General features: G+C 36.3%; 1 protein-coding gene across 9 annotated transcripts in view; it reads right to left on the reverse strand.

The window, feature by feature from the left end:
• TBCK (TBC1 domain containing kinase) overlaps positions 1 to 20,329 on the reverse strand; it is a 108,030-nt gene that overhangs the window by 40,273 nt on the left and 47,428 nt on the right. For all 9 annotated transcript variants that reach the window (XM_048066436.2, XM_048066432.2, XM_048066437.2 and 6 more), the window contains 3 exons: positions 17,617 to 17,702; positions 10,607 to 10,643; positions 9,083 to 9,244 (listed from right to left, as the gene is read on the reverse strand). In XM_048066436.2, the coding sequence (XP_047922393.2) occupies positions 9,083 to 9,244; positions 10,607 to 10,643; positions 17,617 to 17,702 (285 nt within the window). The remainder of the gene's footprint in view (positions 1 to 9,082; positions 9,245 to 10,606; positions 10,644 to 17,616; positions 17,703 to 20,329) is intronic.

Raw genomic sequence — 20,329 nt, forward strand, 5'->3', positions numbered from 1 at the left:
GTTTTGACTGAATCCAGTTGCCCTACAACTGTTAACTCGTGTACTTCGACAGCTTGAGTGAGACGGCTGGGAGCTTTCAAACAGCTCTGCCCCAAGCTGAAATATGAACTGAAAAAGTTTCTTGCAGGTGATACTGCTGGCATGCGCATCACTGCTGGAAAAAATACGAACCAGATGACGTGATGCTGGTGAGAAAAAAATAAAATGCTTTTTTTTTTCTGCTTAAGTGTAAGGGTGGAAGAAACAGCAAGAGATCATCTAGCTCCTTGCCTTGCTCTGAGGCCAAATAATAAGACTACCCCATGCCCTACAGACACTTGTCTAGACTTTTCAGATTTTTGCAGCAACAGAGGTTTCACCTGACACACCCCCGATGTGTACTTAGCCCATTTATCACTATTTTCAAAATAGAAGCTACATTCTTCACATACAATGGGAGCCCAGTTGGGATACCTGTCCTTCCTAAACACGTTTAGTCCTTCAATGCTAGCGATCCAGTCCCAACATTTATTCTGAGCATGCAACATGAACAAAGTCTTAGCTTTATGTGCAAACCTTGCTCTAGTTCTCCACGATTAGTTTTGTTCTTTCTGCTGATTTCTATTAGAATCTAGCTCTTAATACATTAAGAACGAAGATTGGATAGACAGAATAAAAAGCCTGATGCAGATTTAAAGGCAAGAGTTTAAATTCTTTCAATACTGGGAAGTAAACCAAAAGGACCTAACAGCTATCCCAAATTGTGAGAGAGCTGAGAATTCCTTTAAAGACGCCTTGTTCCTCAGCCCTTACTTTAGCAGAAAGATTTTTCTGGCTCTCAGACTACACTCTGTATTTAAGCAGTTACATGTGTATCTACTAACAGCACTGGATCTAAACACACAGAGCAACTGTGTCTATGATCATGTGGAGATGTGCTGCTAATGTACATTTTAATCAAGGAGTCTTAACAACACTGCACCTCCTAGAGTGTACCCCACTCAGCTCCAACTCAACAAACCTGTGTGTGTAAATCCTACCATTTCCACAGTGAAAAATGGTACCAATAGTTCTGGTACTTTCATTTTTCCTGGCAAGTCCCCTTTCCACTGCTGGTTAATGTTATTTGTACAGCTCATTTTAAAAGTCTCCTCAATTAACAAGTAGAGAACTAAAGGTCATAAGGAAGATCATTTATACCTGTATAGACATACAAACAACACATTCAGCATAATGAAGATATGAACAGATACCCTATCAGGCACCTTGCTGTCAGCAACATTTCCCATAACTGTGGAAGAAAAAAAAAAATCTACTGCATGCTCTGGCTTTCTAAACAACAGTCTGATCCCGAAGCAGTTGTTATGCTCACAATTTTAGTGAAACCGAAAAAGAGGGAAGATTTTCCAAAGACATCTTTGTAAAAAGAAAAAAAAATATATATATAAATATATTCACCTCATTTAGATGCAAACCTCCAATAAAAGGAGTTTAACTTGTCTTTCCATGCCTAGAAATGCTGGTATATTTGACAGTTTGACTGTTTCTACTTTGATTTTATTCCAGGGTAAGGGTGTACAAAATCCTATAAGACTAACAAAAGTATTACTCTATTCTCTGAAGTCCCTTTTTGCTATGAAGGGTACCTACAGCTTCTATCAAGAAAAAGGAAGCATCAGCTGTGCATCACGTTGATTTTAAGACACTAGGAAAGTTTTACTGATGAACTCAGTTTCCCTCCTTCTTTGAAACAATACAGCTTTAGATAGTCCTTTACTAAAGGATATATATTCTATTTTTTTTCTGCCACTGACAACTACAGAGCAGCAAAAACACTAATATGAATGAAACGAAGGAATTTTCTTCCTTTAGTGTTTCACCCATCCCAGCATTACTCTTTAGTCTCAAGAAGGTGGAATCTATAAATAGAAGTGCATGCTGTTCATGTAGCTACAAGTGGCAAACGTGAATAATTAAAGAATTCACGGCTTCAGGTAAAATGGTATCAGTCTTACAGTTTGACACAATAGAACAGTCTTGGTGAGCAGGTGTGCCCGAACAAATTACTCTGCTTCTGTACCAAAGCCAGCTCCCAGCCAACACTTGGCTGTAAGCCATTAAGAAACAAAACAAAACAATAACACAGAAACCCAACAGTTACTAGCAGCTATGCAGTTTCTGCTTCATAGATGCCATCATCTAGTGACAATACATCTTCACGAACTGCATTATAAAATACACCTGCCACCTGCATCTAAAAAAGCCATTTAACATAAGGATGAAGAATACGTTGAAAAGAGGTTTCCATATATATTAGTCTGACCTACATCCTTCAAGAAAAGAAAACTAAAAAAGTGATTTCCTTTTTAAACTCTGATGCCTCTTGATGTTTCCAATCTTTTTTTTTTTCTGGTTATAGTTACAACACTATTATTATGTACATCATATGACAAAGACCAAATTGTTTTTCTTCAGACATACGGTAATTTGAAAAAGCAGCCCAGCTTCACTAATGCCATGATAAATCACCTTGCAGTGTCACCTTCCACAGGGGACAATAGTTTTGAACGTAGGCAAACTACAAAGCTACATGACAAAATTTCCTAGTTGAATTTATGAAAAAAGCTTCCTTTTAGAAGAGCTATTATGATTTCTCTTCCCCAGAGTATTAATCTGAGCAATACAACGTTTTCAAAACTGTATGAAAAAAAGTCAAACCTTATTCAAAACGGTGTACGATCTTGGTTTTTCTACTGCTCACTCACAGATGGAAGACCCCATCGCATCCCTTTCAGTCTATCCACAGTTGGTGTTTTGACCTCCAAGTTCACATTTTTAGCCAAGAAGTGGTGAAACAAATGGAAACCGGCACCATACACCCACAAACTCAGTGTGGGCTTGGTGGCCAAGTGCCATTTATTTCACCTGCCAAATCTTAATTAACTAAACACTGAATCACCAGAAATTCTGTCAAGATAAAAGAGTATGAATTGCAGATGTGTAGGCAAAGTATTTTCAGAATGAAAAAAACAGCGGAAAGTAGAACAGTAGCTATCTAGGGGTTGAATATGTACCTAAAGTCGAGTTCTCTGATGTGCATTTAATTTTGCTGCTGTCAGCAGAAACATCAGTTAAAATTGCACCATGCAATCTCAGTGTAGAATTTCTGTTATTTGTTAATGTTTAGTCCATTTGTGAGCTGGATGTAATATTTTTAAGCATTTATACAACTTTCATCATCACAGAATTAATCATTTTGGCACACTGCTACAATAGAAACAGATATAATTGTTTCTCTCACACTAGAGAAACCCTGTTCCTTGGAGAATCATTTACTTTTGTGGTTTTCTAATAGCTACATCTTCAACTACACATTGCATCTTAAACCCACATGCCTGTATCTCACAAAGCAGAGTCCTCCACATTTCCGCTTCAACAATTTTACTATAGCTCCTCATTGCACTGGACCACTTCTTCACCACCAGTGCTCTGGACTTTGTATCTGATGTTCTTTCTTTGGAGGTGCTGACTAGCCTGAAGACAGCAGAAAGACACCTTTCTAAGCTGCACAGAAATAACATATGAACGCTCCTCACCCCCTAAAGTTTCAGAAGATGAGGTTACTGCAGAAACTAACCTACATATAAGAACATGTTTTATCCCATGTCTAGGCTTGGTGTTTCCTTATTCTCTAATAGCATCTGTTCCCCACCTTATAAGTTGGTGTATCTCTTCTCAAGTCCCAAATGAATAGCTGTATTTCAGTGATGATATCAGCGTGGATCTCTGCAAGAATATCTGCTTGTCAGGCCCTACACTGCACTGATTCAGAGTAGAATTGATCAGGTCTTCAACTGCTTGCAAAGAGTTGTCTGTATCTGGATGCTTCATTCCTCAGTCTGTCTTTCTAACAAAAGGTGCCAGTGACTTTGCACTACTTGTACAGTGGGTAATGAATTTAGTAATCAATTTAAGCTACAGCAATCACCATGTATATTATGCAACTCAAAAACTATTATACATACTGAAATCAAGATGTTAACAACTATGCTATAAGAAAGACTGCACATTTTAAGGTAAAGTTACTTGTACAGTCAGCACTCAATGCATGGCCATCTGGGTCGTAGATTTCTTGATACGAAAGATGCAGACAACCAAACAGGTTTAGTGTAGGTCAGCACTGGTCTGAAAGCAAAGTGCTGCTTCTGTTGGTACCAAATCAGTAGTGCCACCCTTACCATTCTCATTTCCCCTGCCACATCCTCCTGTCGTATGTCAGGCTTAGATAAAAGAAAAACAAACGTAATAATGTACAATGTGTTTGCTCTCTCCACATCACCTAAATGGTCACCTAATGGTTTTATTTGTTTGTGTCAAATAGTACCTCTAAATCTTCCCTGGTAATCACATTGTTCGAACAGAGTTTATACTCAAAGTAGCTCGTCAAACACATGGAGAAAGAAGAAGAAAGAACAAAACAAACAAAACACATGCCTTTGGGCAATAATTTCCTAAACAATCTAATTTAAGCAAGTTTTAGCAGTTGCTGAAATGTCCTCTTTGTGCAGCCCCACCAAGGGCTAGGACATTTGGTATTACAGCAAAGGGATTTTCTGGTGTTTTAGTTGACCAATTCTTTTGTCAAATCCTTCAAATAGGTTTCCTAGTATACGAGAATATTGTTAGAACTAAATACTACTAAAGCATGTGAGAATTCTGAATGGCATATTCCTATAATTTGGAATAATAATGTTAACCACAAGATTAATGAAGAAAACTAAATCTCCTTTGCACAGTGACATGTATAGTTTCTGTTCCCCTTATAAGTATTGGTACAGACAACAGTTTACAGGAGAACTTGGTTAAAACTATGGTTCTCAAACATAGGAACGTATGCCTGAAATATGTTGAGGTATGACTATACCAAGCAACTTACAAGCAGAGGAAAGGGGCACACGTGAACACTGAAGGCTTTGCCATTCAGAAGCTGTAAGCCAAGAAATTCTGAAAAGGTGAAAACACCTGATGAGAGAATACTATTGATGGAAAAAGAAATAAACGAAAAAGCAGAATCGGGACCGTTTTTTATTTCCGTCTGTATAGAGAGTAAGAACAAGCATTTTGAGGAACAGTTTGCAGTGTTTTCCTTGATGTAAAAACTGTAATGTTACAGGCTCCACTAGCAGAAGACAGCACTGCCAAACCTAATTATTAACATGGCTTTTCACTACAGAAACACCTTCAGTGCTACGGTACGGTTATTTTTCTGACTGAATTCCTTATACACAGAGCCAGGAATAACTGTCAACTCTAGCAACTACAAGATTATGGAGAGCAGCAGCAATGATCAATTCTGGAATCAAAGTCTAATTTTATTCATAGAATTAAATCATACCCCTAGCCACTTCAAAACCTCTTTAGAACTGTTTGTTTTTGAAGATTTTTAGGGAAATTCCCAAGTTTTGTACCTAAACTTAGGCAAGAGTTAAAATCCTTATCCAGTTTCAAATTCAGTGCAACTGTCCCTCCAACAAGTAAATAAAACTGTAAGGTTCCCTGCATCACCGTCTCTATTCAGAGAAATTCAGACACATGGAGTTTTGAAGTGTAATGTTTTAATTAACTTTTAATTTTCCCTTCCTGGCTGGAGTTCAATTTTTACATGAAGCCACAAGCAAAGTATGGCAGTCATGAAGCAATATCTGTTTTCAATATTAACAAATAGAGATTTCCACTACAGATTCCAAAAATAGGAAGTGATATCCATTTATACAGATAAAATATAGTCAAGGCTTTGAGAGAAGCATTGCAAAGGGCTTTCAGAATCAAGTAATCAATACCAGCACTGTGCCCCTTCTTTTTCCCCACATCATTAACTTCTCTAAACAATAATCAGAACTGTGTTATGTGCACTGAACTCAACTGTGAACTGCAACCAAGTGAACTGAAAATAAATTTGTGGGTTATTTTTTAAATTAAAATGTATCTTTTTAGTGACAGGTACTGTAAAAACAAGAAATGTTAAAAAAAACATTTCACGAATTTGCAAGATAGAGGTAAAGTAGCTTTATCAGTCTGGAAAGCAAGTCACTTTCACTGGCAGCCTGAGATAAGCCATTCTGGTGCATGGAAAGCTTAAAAACCACAGGAGTTTCAGGCTGTTGAGCAACAATTGATTTTAGATTTAAATTATTGCAGATGTTTAGAACAACATAATCTCTTCCTTGGGGTGACCCAATTCCACGTAAAGGTTGTTTGTAAATTACTTTTAGAAAATTCACACGCATGGTGCAGAATTTATTTTAACCAAAATAACGGAAACCCTGTTTGGAATATACAGGTGACAAAATGCAAAAGCAGTCAAGACATAATAGGAAATAAGACTTGGGTAAGAAAGAGAAGCATAAGGCCATGATAATTTTATGTTCAGAGAGGTTACTGATTACAGAAGTCTCAACTAGACCAATAACATTTCATTTTTAAGTCATGCTAGTGTCATCATCCATGCCTATTCCTTTTTCCCTTAGCAGTCAATTTATGATGTGCTTTGGATTAATCTCCCAACATTCAACTGTGTCACTGTTGACATCCAAAACATTGCAGACATCACAAACACTTTAAATATTTGTTTTCAGAAATTAACACCATCCTGCCAAAACGTTTCCTAATGGAACATCAAAGTTGACAAACAATAATCAGCAGAAAGCATACACATTGTAATACTACAGGTTTTAGTTATTTAGTTTTACTATATAAATAGATATATATTATGAGAACTAATGTGTTCTTACACTTGACCTCAGCATAAAGTACATCAGCTGTCAGAAAATCAGCTGGTTCAAGATAAATTGGAATATATAATTTAGAACCACTTAAGGGGAAAAAAATAGGAAGATATGACCTTAGGCAAGAAAATAGGTAAAATATTAATGAACCTGTATTTAACTAAGATAAAGATAATACATGGGGGAGGACAGAGACAATCTTTTAGCTTAGCACTCACCTTTCAAACCACCTGAAGATACCCCGTTAAATTTTATAATAGAATTTGAAATGACTGAGCATGTAGACCAAAACTGGAAAGAACCCACACTATATGGAATGGCCTATTTAATTTTCTTATAAATTGAAAAAGTAAAATAGCAATTGCGTAGTAGAAACTAAGCTGAAAGGTAGCAGAGAAGCAAAATTTTGAAATCTGGACATTTGTTTAATGGTATACAGTGAGAGACAGAATTTGTGACAATAGAGAAGCCACAGAGCTTCACCAGTGAGAACTTGCTGAACCTCTGAGAGACTGACTTCACAGCTATGAACTTAGATGCAGCTTGTTTGCTACCACGCTGTAGGCTACTGCTAGCCCCTGAACTCTGCAGTTGCGGAGACTGCCACACTTAATAAGAGATTTTTAAGATTCAATGCTCTTCCAAACTCGATTCTCTCATTCAATTCTTCAGAAAAAGAATGACTTCTGTTTAAAGGAATTACTATTTGAATTACACACATGGTGTTAGAATACATCCTACTAAATTTATAAATGGCCCAGGAAATAAGCAAATGTTAAAGTTCTCTTAAGAAAAGGCCACATGACTAAAATCGTATCACCTCTTAACCAAAACCTATATCATGTTAGTGAGATCCTGGGTTGAGGAGAGGGGAGAAATACAAGATCATGAGCACGTTCTGCGTGCACTAGACTTCCAATTTGTGTATTATATAAATATTAGTCCATCACAAATGGAAACATCTTCCAGTTTACACTATTTACTCAGCTCAAATGCATGCTACTGCTTCCCTAGAAATACACTCAGAAATAAGAGCCAAGCTTCATTGCTAACTGCCTCTTTTTTTTTTCCTTTTTTTTTTTTTTTTCAAAATATGTAAGACTTATTTATATGGATAGGTCAACAACTTCCCACTGAACAGGAGGGCAGAACTTCTGAATGATTATGTGGCCTCCAATCTGATTTTGAGGGTTCTTTAGAAAGCTATAAGTTTCAAATGAACTGATCTAACATCAAGCAATTCTAATGGTATCTGTATCACTTTTCATAGTATATTAACTTTACCTTAGTTGTTTTCATAGCAACAGTTTAATTTTATGGAAGGAAAACTGTCCTGGTTCCAGTTAGGACAGAGTTAATTTTTCCTCCTAGTAGCTGGTAGGGTGCTATGTTTTGGATTAGGATGAGAAGAGCACTGATAACATGCTGATGTTTTAATTGTTGCAGAGCAGTGCTTACACCAAGGCAAGGACTTTTCGGCTTCTCGCTCTGTCCTGCCAGCGAGCAGGCTGGGGGTGCAGCAGGAGCTGAGAGGGGACAGTCCCAGGGCAGCTGACCCAAACTGGCCAAAGGGGTATTCCATACCATCTGGCGTCATGCTGAACAATATATAGGGGTGGCTGGCCGGGGTGGGGGGCCGGCTGCTCGGGGATAGGCTGGGCATCGGTCAGCGGGTGGTGAGCAATTGCATTTGTGCATCACTTGTTTTCTTACACATTATTATTATTAATACTATTATCATTATCACTATTATTATTATTATTGTTATTATTATATTCCTGTCTTAATAAACTGTCTTTATCTCAACTCACCGGCTTCACTTTCCCGTTTCTCTCCCCCATCCCAGAGAGGGAGGGGGGAGGGTGAGCGAACGGCTGTGTGGTGTTTAGCTGCCAGCCGGGTTAAACCACAACAAAAACAGACTAGCACCAGCAGCAAAGTGAGACAGCACTATATAGAACAACACTTATTTCCTGCTAAAAAGCCCCTGCCATCTGCATTGTTTCTAGAAGTGGCATGTCTGTGAACGGTCACTCATGAATTATTTAAGATTATTCTGAATTTCACAAGGAAGTACTCCAACCTTCACACGGAAATAAAAATGAACTCACCCAATTCTTGCTATGACAACAAAAGGACTTCTATTAACTTCACCAAGCTATAGTTACGTAAACTCCTTGCCAGTTTGTGCAGGGCCTAAATCTAACATTATTTTGAAACACATGTAAGATTTATAGTACATATTCACATGAAAGCACATGGTTTCTTCAGCAATGCACCTGGGAAAACAGAAAAAGGGAAGAAAGCTTTTTCTATACCTGGTAAGTCTGAAAAAAGGAGAATGCATTCATTGAATCCATTAGCCAGAAGACGATCCCTCAGTTGTTGAAGTATAGCCACTCCTATACAGAATGGGAAGGAGGAATTTCCAAGCAGTAACGTATCCCACAAGTGAAAAATTTTATGCAAAGGGAAGACATCTGCATGACAAACAGGCACCACAATAAATAAATAAATAAATAAAAGTTGTAAGTTAATATAAATGCACATACACACACTTAAAGGAGACATACTTTCTTCTCTCCTGTCTTAGGGTTATTTCTTTTTTTTTTTATCTGGGAGCAAGCAGGATTCAACCTGTTTAAATATGTTTCTTTTTGTATGTATATAGACTATTCTAGAAGTAAGCAGTACCTTCTTTCCTTATTAAATACTTTGAAATATGAAGGTTTTCAGATTTCAAACACAAACAAAATTAGGCAATTTATTCTTCTTTTGGTACAGAATAATTATGCATGAAGAAATGCATATCAGTAATTTCCAATAGCATGAAGACATTAATGAGTGAATCAATAAGCTCAACTACCTTAAACTAGACAAGAAAATGAGCAGAATAGAGCAAAAATTGGCAGAGAGGAATAAAGGCCTATTAAAAATAGCACCATTTTACATATAAAGCTGAAGGTGGATCTCCTAAAATACATTATCCTTCAACTAAATAGTTCTAACACTTTAATTCATTACCAAGAAAACTATCTTCTCAGTTTTCCAAAGGTGAATATTCCAAATTCTCATAAAAGGTTTAGAAGACTGGACAACAGCCAATGCTTTACAATCAAGATCTTTAGGAACTGCAATCACGTGAAATTCTTTGTCATTTTAGAGAAATAACCCATCAGCTCTTTTCATCTCGCCAATTTTTTTTTTTTTTTGATTCAGAGTGTGCCAATATTGACATGAAATGAAAAAAAAATTAAAAAAATCAAAGATCTTTGAGGAAAGAAAATTACAAATTGCTTTCTAGACTTGCTTTACTAACTTTCCTGTCTTTCATTAAAAGCTGACCAAATCAGAAAGCTCTTTTTGTTCCAAGTATACATGCACAAATATTGCAGTAAAGCAGAATAACGATATGTTAAAGCGCAATAAGATAAAGCTTGTTTTGTTGGCCTTCAAAAATGAAGTTACTCTTTGTTACCTTAACTGGGTGGGGGGGAAGGTGTTTTAATTATTATTATTACTATTACTTTTTCCAGTATAACAGCTTCCTTTTTGCATTCCTTCAGTACTGCATGCACAGAATAATCCAGATCAAGTTTAATACAGTTCTTTTTTTCAGAAATAAGAAAACACTAATTACTGTCAAATAAGAGCGGAAAGTATAATGTGACAGACACTGTTGAGACTCAAGTCACAACACACATCCCTGCAAATTACAAGTGACCTGCTAAATGGCATACACACACAATCAATTAGGAAAGCTCTAGCTGAAAAAGTGAGAAAAGTTATCCTTAAGAAATACAAGAACAATTAATCAGAAAAAAAAAAGAAACCATACTCACGTGTAAACATTGTAAGAAACCAAGGAATCGCGTAGAGCTGCAAAAGGTGGGGGGAGGAGAAAAGACAAAAAACATGTTTTATTAAAAGCTAAAGTTCTTGCTTGGATCAATTTTTAACTATATTAAAAATTGCACAGCTTGGCAGGAACACATTTAAATGGGAAATAACTGCAGGGCCCAAACTGCTATGATACAACTTTCAGCCGCCAAAAGGTGTTCCCACGCCCAGAACCCCCATTCTCATCTCTTCCAAACTATTGTTTTGTGATGTCGTACTGGAAACAACGACGACCATCACTGTTAGCAGGCTTACGTTTGGAGAGAACACCAGCACCACCAGCAAACCCACCCACCCACCCACCACTGAAGTCTTAAAGCACTCAAGAACCTGCTATAGTAAACTGTCTCATTTCTCCCCTTACATCATATAGTGCTGCATGAAATATGACTAAGGGTGCTTGAACAAGCATAAAACAACTTTATGACTATAGAAAAAAATATTTTTATATAAATAATTAAAAGTGCAAATCACAATTTCCAACAGAAGAATTTATAGGTTTATGGTATCTACATCTTTTGCCTTTGTTGATATTCATTATAACGTATACTTCTCAGTGAAAGGCAGCAAGAACAGTTTCATTCTTGTAAGTCACTTAAGCAAATACTCCCAGTTACTAACACCTTGAGCATTTACATTGTTCTAAAGTGACCCCTAAAGACAGGTGTCATCACAAGAATTTGAGGCTGCTTCAGTGCTTCTGTTACTCTGGGACTAAGAACTGTAACAGATACAGAAAACCTTTCGGTCAGTGTACTCATGACATACATATATATATAAATATATATATATGATTCAGTATGTATTTAGAATAGCTACCCATTTATGACACCTTGAGAGATTCTTAATCTTTAATGAAGTACTTTGTGTGTTGAAGGCAATTGAATCTATTTTCATGAAACATCAAATTCTACAGAAGGTCCCTACAAATTAGGAATGCAAAGGCAAGACTACCATTGTTAAATTTTACTCAGCTGCATAGCTCATGTGCTCTTGTTTTCCATTTCTGAAGATTTACAGTTAGACATAAAGCTTAATATATTACTTTTTAGCTCATAAAAAGTGCAAATTAATCCTCCTATTATGCTTTCCCTGGAAGTAAGCAAATGAAAAGAGAAAGCATAATCAATATTATGTTAATAAATGACTACTTATTCCATAAACTCTTAAACTGGGTTATGGCACTGACAAAACGATGCACGCATTTGCTGAAAGGCAAATATGTCTATCAAGGCTCTCTCTAGACTTTATTCCCACACCTTCATCTGAGTATTTAATCGCATCTGAACCATATACTGTCTATAAAACTAAAGGTTTTGATGATGACTGCTTAGCATTTTCAATATGCACAAGGTTGTGTTTTGAGTTTTTTTTTTTAATTTAAAGAAAGCTTGGCCTCCAACCCTTCAATTGATTTTAAGTGTTCAAAAACAAAAACAAATCATCTCCTGTCACCATTTCAGCCTCATTGTACATTCATACTGTTTCCCTGAGTATCTCTCTTCAACGCCTTCAGTGGATGGCGGCTCCCTACTGAATAATAACACCCTGTTCCCTGAAATATCCCCTGCAGTGATTGTGATCAGCTAATACCTGTTTACCTGCTTACTTGTACGTGATATATTGCTTTCTATGCAGTAGGAAAATACGCATTCCTAATAGCCTGAGGCTCTTCTTTGCTTTGAGGTACACATTATGTAGACATCATTTTTCTGAACTACATTACTTCCTCAGTATTTAAAAGCAATTACTTCCTCCTTCTCATACATTTGATTAAAATGTTTTACCAGAGCATATCCACTTACTCCTAATTTCATACACAGACACCTGTATCTTGTATGCATATACATAAAAATATACAAGAAAGACAAAATTTGAAATATTAAACAAATTTTTGGAAGGTAACAACGCAAAGCATCACTTTGCTCTAAACCATCCTCACCAAGCCTATCAATAGTAACATGAAAAGTAAGTCAAACTATTTAAGTAGACGGTATCAGTCTTGAATTGAGTATTGAAGAGATTTTGCTCTCAAATTTTCATAAATGTAATGTTCTAAGACAAGAAGGTCCAGGTAAACCTGAAGTGGTTATGATTACTATTAATAAGGAAGCAAGGAGACAACACTGGTATTATTATTCCACCATACAAGTGAAACTGAAAAACAAAGATGAGAAAAAGAACTGCACTGACTTGAAGTCCTCAAATAAACAGGCTACCAAATCCTTTTAGTTAAGTCTTCACTTATAATATATTATTAGTAAATACTGCCCTCTAGCAATCACTGGCCAGAACAGCATTTTGCCATTCTGTACTAACAAGCTGCTTGCTTGCTGTTTAGGTTTTCAACCCTTTACTACGGAACCAAGGAATGTGATGGGGTTTTATTCACACTTAACATTAGGTATGCTTCATAACTATGTTGATTTTATTCAAAGTAGCGTTTGAACTGCTGGAACAGCCTGGGGATAAGTCACATTAAAATAAAAGCTTTTAAAAACCAATACTTCGATTTTAGACTGAGCTTGAGATCAGCAATGCCATAATTATCATTCTGCTTTGCTAGTAATGTAGGAGCAATTCCGTGCTTTTAAGTAAGAAGTTGGACATCTCTTAGATATAAAGAACACAGCAGTGCCCTAACATCGCTACCAACAAGCTGAAGAAAACCACCATTTTTTTTTTTAGTTAAAATTGAAATCTTCTGTCCTTCCACTTTGTTTCATTGTCAGTCCTTCCACTATTCTATATTTTATTTCCTAGCTGAAACTTCTCCAACAGTGCTGTGCTACGACAAATTCTGCTCAATACCTGAGACTGAAGACCCAGTTCAGTGTTTTTCAACAGGGTGAAGACCTTCATTTGCCCCTAATTAGGTAACACATATTTGACAACAGTCTTTTTCCCATTAGAAATTCAAACCCCTCAGAGACATTGACTGAAATCTTGATGAGAACCTCTTCCATGAGAAATTTATTGTTGCCTGTTATTACTGCCTGCATTATTTCATTTTTTGGCTTCTCTAGAAGCTGAGATTGAGATACAGAAGACTTGCACAGAAGTTTGAGATTTCTGTTGTAAAGACAATAGTTTTAAAAATACTTATGTTCAGAGGCTTTTGATTCAAAAGGCTTTTGACTCTTTTAGAAGGGATAGCAAGTTGAAAATGAGTGTTAATTTTTGTTGATGGGGATGGTACGGAGCATTAAGAAGCATACACAAGCATCTTGCTCTGTTGAAAGTCTGCAACAATAAAGTGGTTGACCTGTATGAACCAGGTGCACGTCATGAACATCACAAGGCAACTAAAGTGAAGCTGTGCACCTGGCTACAAGATAATGAAAATGAATTATTTATTATTGAAGATCTGAATTTTCAAAGCATCAAAAATGCCAACACTCTGCAAAAGTTCTTAAACGATATGTATATGCATAACAAACAAGTTTACCGTAAACCTCTAAGGAAGTTCACTCTCTACACCTCAGAACTACAGAGCTGAGATCAAGGTTAAATATCTACCATTTTAAAGATAACAGACACACACAATAGGGATAATCATCAGCCTCGTAATCTTTTATAGAAGAATTCTCATCTGACCATCTGTCATTCAATACAATATGTTATTTTAAACTGATAAGGCACCTGTCATATCTCCACAGATAATAAGAAAAAATTATAGATGGATAAAGAACTATTTTATGGTATGTATTTCATGCTATTTTCAGTGCTCAGACTTTGATATGTTTGTACCTTTCCTCCTCCATGCTCATCACTTACAAAGGAACTACCACAATTAATGGCAACATGGGGCAAGTATTCTACCTCCAAGTTAGGTTGCTTGTTTGCTTCAGGAGAACATGCTAAAAATGCTGCAAGGGACAATTGCAAAATAGTTTGTCTGCCATTCTAAGCTGCTTTCTACATATTTTATGCAGGCACTGCCTTAAATGTCAGCAGAAAGCACTCACAAAAAGTATCATGCTTTTTTTTTTTTTTTTTATTGAATTGCTCAGTAGCAATCCCAGATACTGAAAATCTGTTAAGTAAACCAATCTTTTTTTTCCCATGCTTCCCAAACTAAAAGGCCATTTGACATAGCAGTATAGAAAGGTGGTAAAAACAATGATCCTCAGCTAAAAGGAATAAAACCCTGATCTTGCACCTTCATATTTCACTGCTCTGTCTTCAAAATGAATTCACATATACCTCAAGCCTACAAGGTGCCTAGACAATTCTATGCGTAACTGCTACATAAAGGTGCAAGAATGTTTAAAGGACTGGGGATGCAAAAAGAATGGAAATGGAGACCAATTTTGAACTTCAGATTCTACCCACCTACATGCACCTACAGAAAATTTGAAGAATGATCACATTCCTCACAAGATAAAAATATCAGCAAGAAACCTCTCCCCCAAATTGACCACTAGGTAATCATGCAACAGAAGAGACAAACGGAGATAAAGCACTTCAATCACAGGATTTTTAATTCTTAGTTAGATGAAGCCCTATTATGAACACCTCCCGAATTATCACCAAAACCAAGCTAAGGTATCTATCTACCTGTGACAGCAGCTCCAGAAAGATGGTATTAAGTAACTGCAGCTAGACTTTGTCATCTCTTTTACTGGCCAGCTGACAACTGCATCTAGTTTCCATAATTTGCAGCTGAAAGCTATTTAGAATAATTTATGCCCCGTTAGTAACATAGCACACCTCCTTGTTTTTCTTCAGCTCAAAATGGTCTGTTATTGATGTCAGAATTATTCAGTAAAACAGAGAACAGATGCTATAAAACATTACAGAGAGTGGTGGAGATTATAAACTTCGGGAGAACAAGCAAAGAACAACTAGAAGATTCACCGTACATACCTCTCTATTTACATGTAAATCACATAGCCACAGCAATGTACTTAATCCAGGTACCACATCAGGTAACTATATTCACAACTATTGAACCTTCAGCAGTGTTCAATATTCGGAGAGCTACATAACCTGAAGCAAATAGGAAAGGTGCCAGGAAACACAATCTTTCCTGCAGCGGGAGCCTGCGTTTCAATGATGAAAGATTAATCAGGGTTTACTTTGATAGGATTAGTACTCAAGCACGAAACTCTGGTTCAGATCTCATTACTAAAGTGCATATTCTTCACCTTGATGGATCTTGTGCTGTCTTGTTACAGGTAAAAAAAACACCTCTCTCACTAATCTGGAAAGCAGAATTTATTTTTTTTTCCCCAAATGACATGATTTAGAAAGGACAACCTCTCTTCAGAGGTTACTGTTAATTTTAGAATTGGATTTTTTTTTTTTTTAATTACACCCCGATTTTGTAATTATTTGCTGCACTACCTACTCATCTCCTGTTCTAGACTGTAACACTTAAATACAAGGCTCACATTTGGCTACGTGCTCTCTGATGACTAGCACAACACAAAAACTAAAATATACAAAAATAGGTGATTTTTAACTATTCCGTTTGACTTGCATTTTTGAAAGTTTTCAGTGTGGAGAACTGTAACGGCATAAAGCAGCAGCTGCTGAAAGGGCAGCAAACAACCACGACAGGTTGGTTAGTAGCAGAAACGGAGACCTGTAGGATGGTCAGGGAATTTACAACTACACATCCTCAATGGAAATGAGTGCCCCAGACAACAAGAAATACAGAGAAATTGCTCTGGTCCCCACAGGCTACAGCAAATAAATATTGGGTGCATTTACACAGTGATGCGGCTAACTTGATTCTCCCACAGGAAATTAAATGTTGATGTTACCCATGTCCTTTATCTCCCCCCCATGCAGGCAGCCTTTCTACAGATGAATATCCTCCCTTCTTCCCACTTTCCCTCATCTTCATCCCTTCCTTCTTCAGATGTGGTTTATTAGCAGTACACGTGGCCTTCTAGAGCATCTGTTTATAGCACAGTAGCCGAGCTTTATCTTTTGCTTATTTTAATGCCACATTATCTTTTAAATTTGTACCATAAATAACATTATTAGGTTAATAACACCTTTAGATGTGAAAGCATTTTTTTCCTCACTACAATCTTTGTAAACAGTGCTAATGAGTATCTGCCAGTCCCAAAGACAAGCAAATTCAACCAGGAATTGTGTATACCATGATTTTGATAGGCTTGGCCTTGCTGCTTTAAGTTAAAGACTTTCCTAATAAGCATAATGCTTTACTGATAAAAGAACCTTTAGATTGACAGGAAAACAAACAAAACACATATATATTTCTTTTTTATGAAATAATTTCTATATCAACCTCTGACTTCAGTTTCCTTCTTCAATTTTCACTTCTCTACTCTTGGAGAGGAATTCTTATTGACAATGAAAATTGTTTCCATTGTCTAGTCTTAGGATTAATTTATAATTAACAAAATTTCTGTTATATTGCTCATGATACAGTCTTGTTTTTCATTTTTCTCTATCTTACAGGCTTCTTCCAGTGAAAGGACCCACCTTACACACGTGTTACGCTCTTGATTGCTAAGCATTTTTCCAAGATTTGACATATCTACAGATTAACCATCACTTGTATATATATATTCTTTGTTGTTTGCAAATTGATTTGTCTTTTGTGTTAACCAAAAGCATTTAATTAGTTTGTAGAAAGTTTTCTATTAGTCATTTATGGCCAGGTTTGTTTTGCATGCTAATCCACATTTTAAAGATAAAATTACTGATTAATCTTAAAATGTATATGTAAGTTAAAACAAGTGATTAGTAGTAATTTTATTGTATTTACCATGCTAACACAAGGGGAAGGACTGAGGTATATAAAACAATAATCAAAACTTCACCATTTTATCCACATACCCAACAAGGTCCATTAATACACAAGTCTCCTAACAAACTATCAAAAATTTTGAAAGGCATCTCAGCCTAATTGCCCTCATTTTCCATTTTTTACTTCCTTTGAACAATATTTTTAAGAATGCTCAGCACTTACATCTGGAATAAAACCAATGTCATTAAGATGGTTACTCAGCTCTGGATCATGGAATGCAATCATCTGGGAAAACACCGTCAGGTATTCTGAAATGACAAGCAAATTCAACATCACTAAAAAAATACATGCCAGCACATCTTGTTATTTTAATGGAGCTAAAAAAAAAAGCTTTTTTTTTTAAAAAAAATAAAAACAACAACAAACAAACAAAAAGAAAACACAAAATAAAACTGCAAGTGAATACCACTACTGTCCTCCTTATCACCATTATATTCAACACAGATGGAGAAACATTTGTCTTCCTTAATATTAATTTGGATTTTCAACAAAGCTTTACTTGACTCATACTCAAATTGTGATGTATACTTGGAATGCAAAGTTAGACTTTTCAGTATGAATATGAGCCACAGGATATTGATGGAAACACAGTAGAACAAGACTGTTTCTAGAATTTTTAAGACCCAATCCGAGTGAAATACAAAGTTTATACTCCTTTAATTGTGTTCTATGTAGTTTATTTTCAACAAAGGTAGATTTTGTAATCCAGAAAGTGTAGTGTTTAGTGTACAGAAACCTCTGTACACTAAACCACTGTGGTATTACTGCCTCAAAAATTGGGCATCTCAGGAGTGCCAGCCTCTCCCGCCTGAAGCTACATCTGTTAGGGTGCAGATGACCTGTCAGCATAACCACTGGTGAGTTAAGTGGGTTAACAGACCCATGCTGAGTTTTGTGCCACCAAGGCCAGGCTGCTTCAGAGGTTTTTACATCTTCGCCACCATGTTATCTCAGTCTCAAGACAAAGAAATTCTTATTCACATCCACACAAACTGGGGAGATGACGGAAACTATGCCTGAAGTTCATACCGCTACATGTGCTGACCTTAAATGAAAATAATTAAAAATTTCATCTGTAAGGTGCATCTTTTATCAGTTTTGCACCATTAAACAACCAGTCACCAGACAGGTAATAGCAAACCAGTAATTCTACACAATCCTACACATTCAGTTGTGCGCTGATGAAAGCAATTTCACAATTAGTTTCCCTGAAGAACATTTATTTTAAAACGAAAATTCATGCCCATGGTCATTCTCTGCAGATATACTACAAGTTGATAAATACCATCTTTATTTGACCAGCTTCTCTCACAAAATATAATTACTGTGTGGGATTACATGGTTAATTAAGGGTCTAGTAAAACACATGAGCCTTCACAAAAAACTCACCAATTGGGTCCAGCCAATTGCTGCTGGTTGGAATTTCATTAAATGACTTTTTTGTTTGTTTTGCATAATTAAGTGTTCCATATCCAAACACCTTTAACTGCTCTTGCTTCCTATTTAATGTAAGGAAATCCATCTGATAAGCTTAGGAAAAAACATCTATCTTCACTGTTTAGAACTGGTCAGACATGAGGAATGCTGAACTCTGCAGTTTAAACAATTTCTTCTCTCAACCCCTATATGGAAGATACAAGGCAGCTAAAAGCTAAAATTGCAGTAGGCAGTCAAATGACACTTCTTGATGCTTTCTTCCTACCCAGTAAAGCAGGAAAATTATAAAGAATTTTCCCTTGAAATTGTGTGAAACTCTGGTGTTTGACTTAAATCCCTGGAAAGGATTGTATCAGAATATTTGAAAGAATCCTAAGAGGTCCAGTCTGTCTGAGTATTTGATGACAAAAGATGTTGCAAAACAACTTGGAAATGCAAGCACTTCTTTATTTTATGGAATCCTACTGACGCGTACTTATAACTTCAGCTGATACTTTTGTAAAATTTTGATTCCTGTGGATATCACAATAGGGAACCTCTAGAGAGAGAAATTATTATTTTATGTAAGAGTATACCCCCTTGAGAAAATCTTTACCAAGCTATTAAAGTCAGGAACAACTGATATAGTATACTCGTTTCAACTTTAGACCTTTACAGACTTTTTTTTTTTAGCATGCACTCTTTCTTTACAGAAAAAAGTACGCAAGAAAGTTGTCTTGAATCACTTTTCCAAACTATTCACTATTTTACACAGTCAGTTCATAGTGTCTCTGATCCACTGTCCTTCATATGTTGACTCTCCTAACCATGTTCAATCCTCACGTTAGCTCTCCCTCTACCATCCATTATTTAACTGCTTTTATGGCTAACCTTTTTTTAACTGTTGACCAGTTCTTAATTTACTTTCTTTTTTGAAGACAAAGAAATGACAGACATTGTTTCTCAAGAAGCTTCACAAGTTACATAGAAAAAAGAAGTTCTTATGAAGAAACACAAGGACAGCAAGCCATGCTGAAACCCACTATTCAACAAACACTTATAACTGGTTGCATCTAAAAACATTCATTACCACCTGCTTTTTTTTTTTTTTTTTAAACTATCAAAGGCTTTTCAAACAGCTTCTGTTTTAAAAAAACTGTTTACAAGAGAAATTATCTTTGTCATCATGGACAGTGCCAAGGTAGCTTTTTAAGTCTGCACAATTCCTTCTTTGTGTCTCCTTGAAATTTACAATTAAAGTAAGACATTTAACCCCCAGCTGTTGTTTTCATTTGAGACACCTATGTAGCTGAACATTGAACTACAGAACATTTTTCCCCATGGCTCTCTAAGTCATGTCCTGTGTGGATAAACATTATTAGTTCAGTAAGAAAATCTCCTCATGTCTCAAGCTCTCTGAATACTGCAAAACCCATTTCCTGAGTAGTATGTACTTTGT

The sequence above is a fragment of the Anser cygnoides genome, chromosome 4 (genome assembly GCF_040182565.1).
Source record: "Anser cygnoides isolate HZ-2024a breed goose chromosome 4, Taihu_goose_T2T_genome, whole genome shotgun sequence".
Classification (NCBI taxonomy): domain Eukaryota; kingdom Metazoa; phylum Chordata; class Aves; order Anseriformes; family Anatidae; genus Anser; species Anser cygnoides.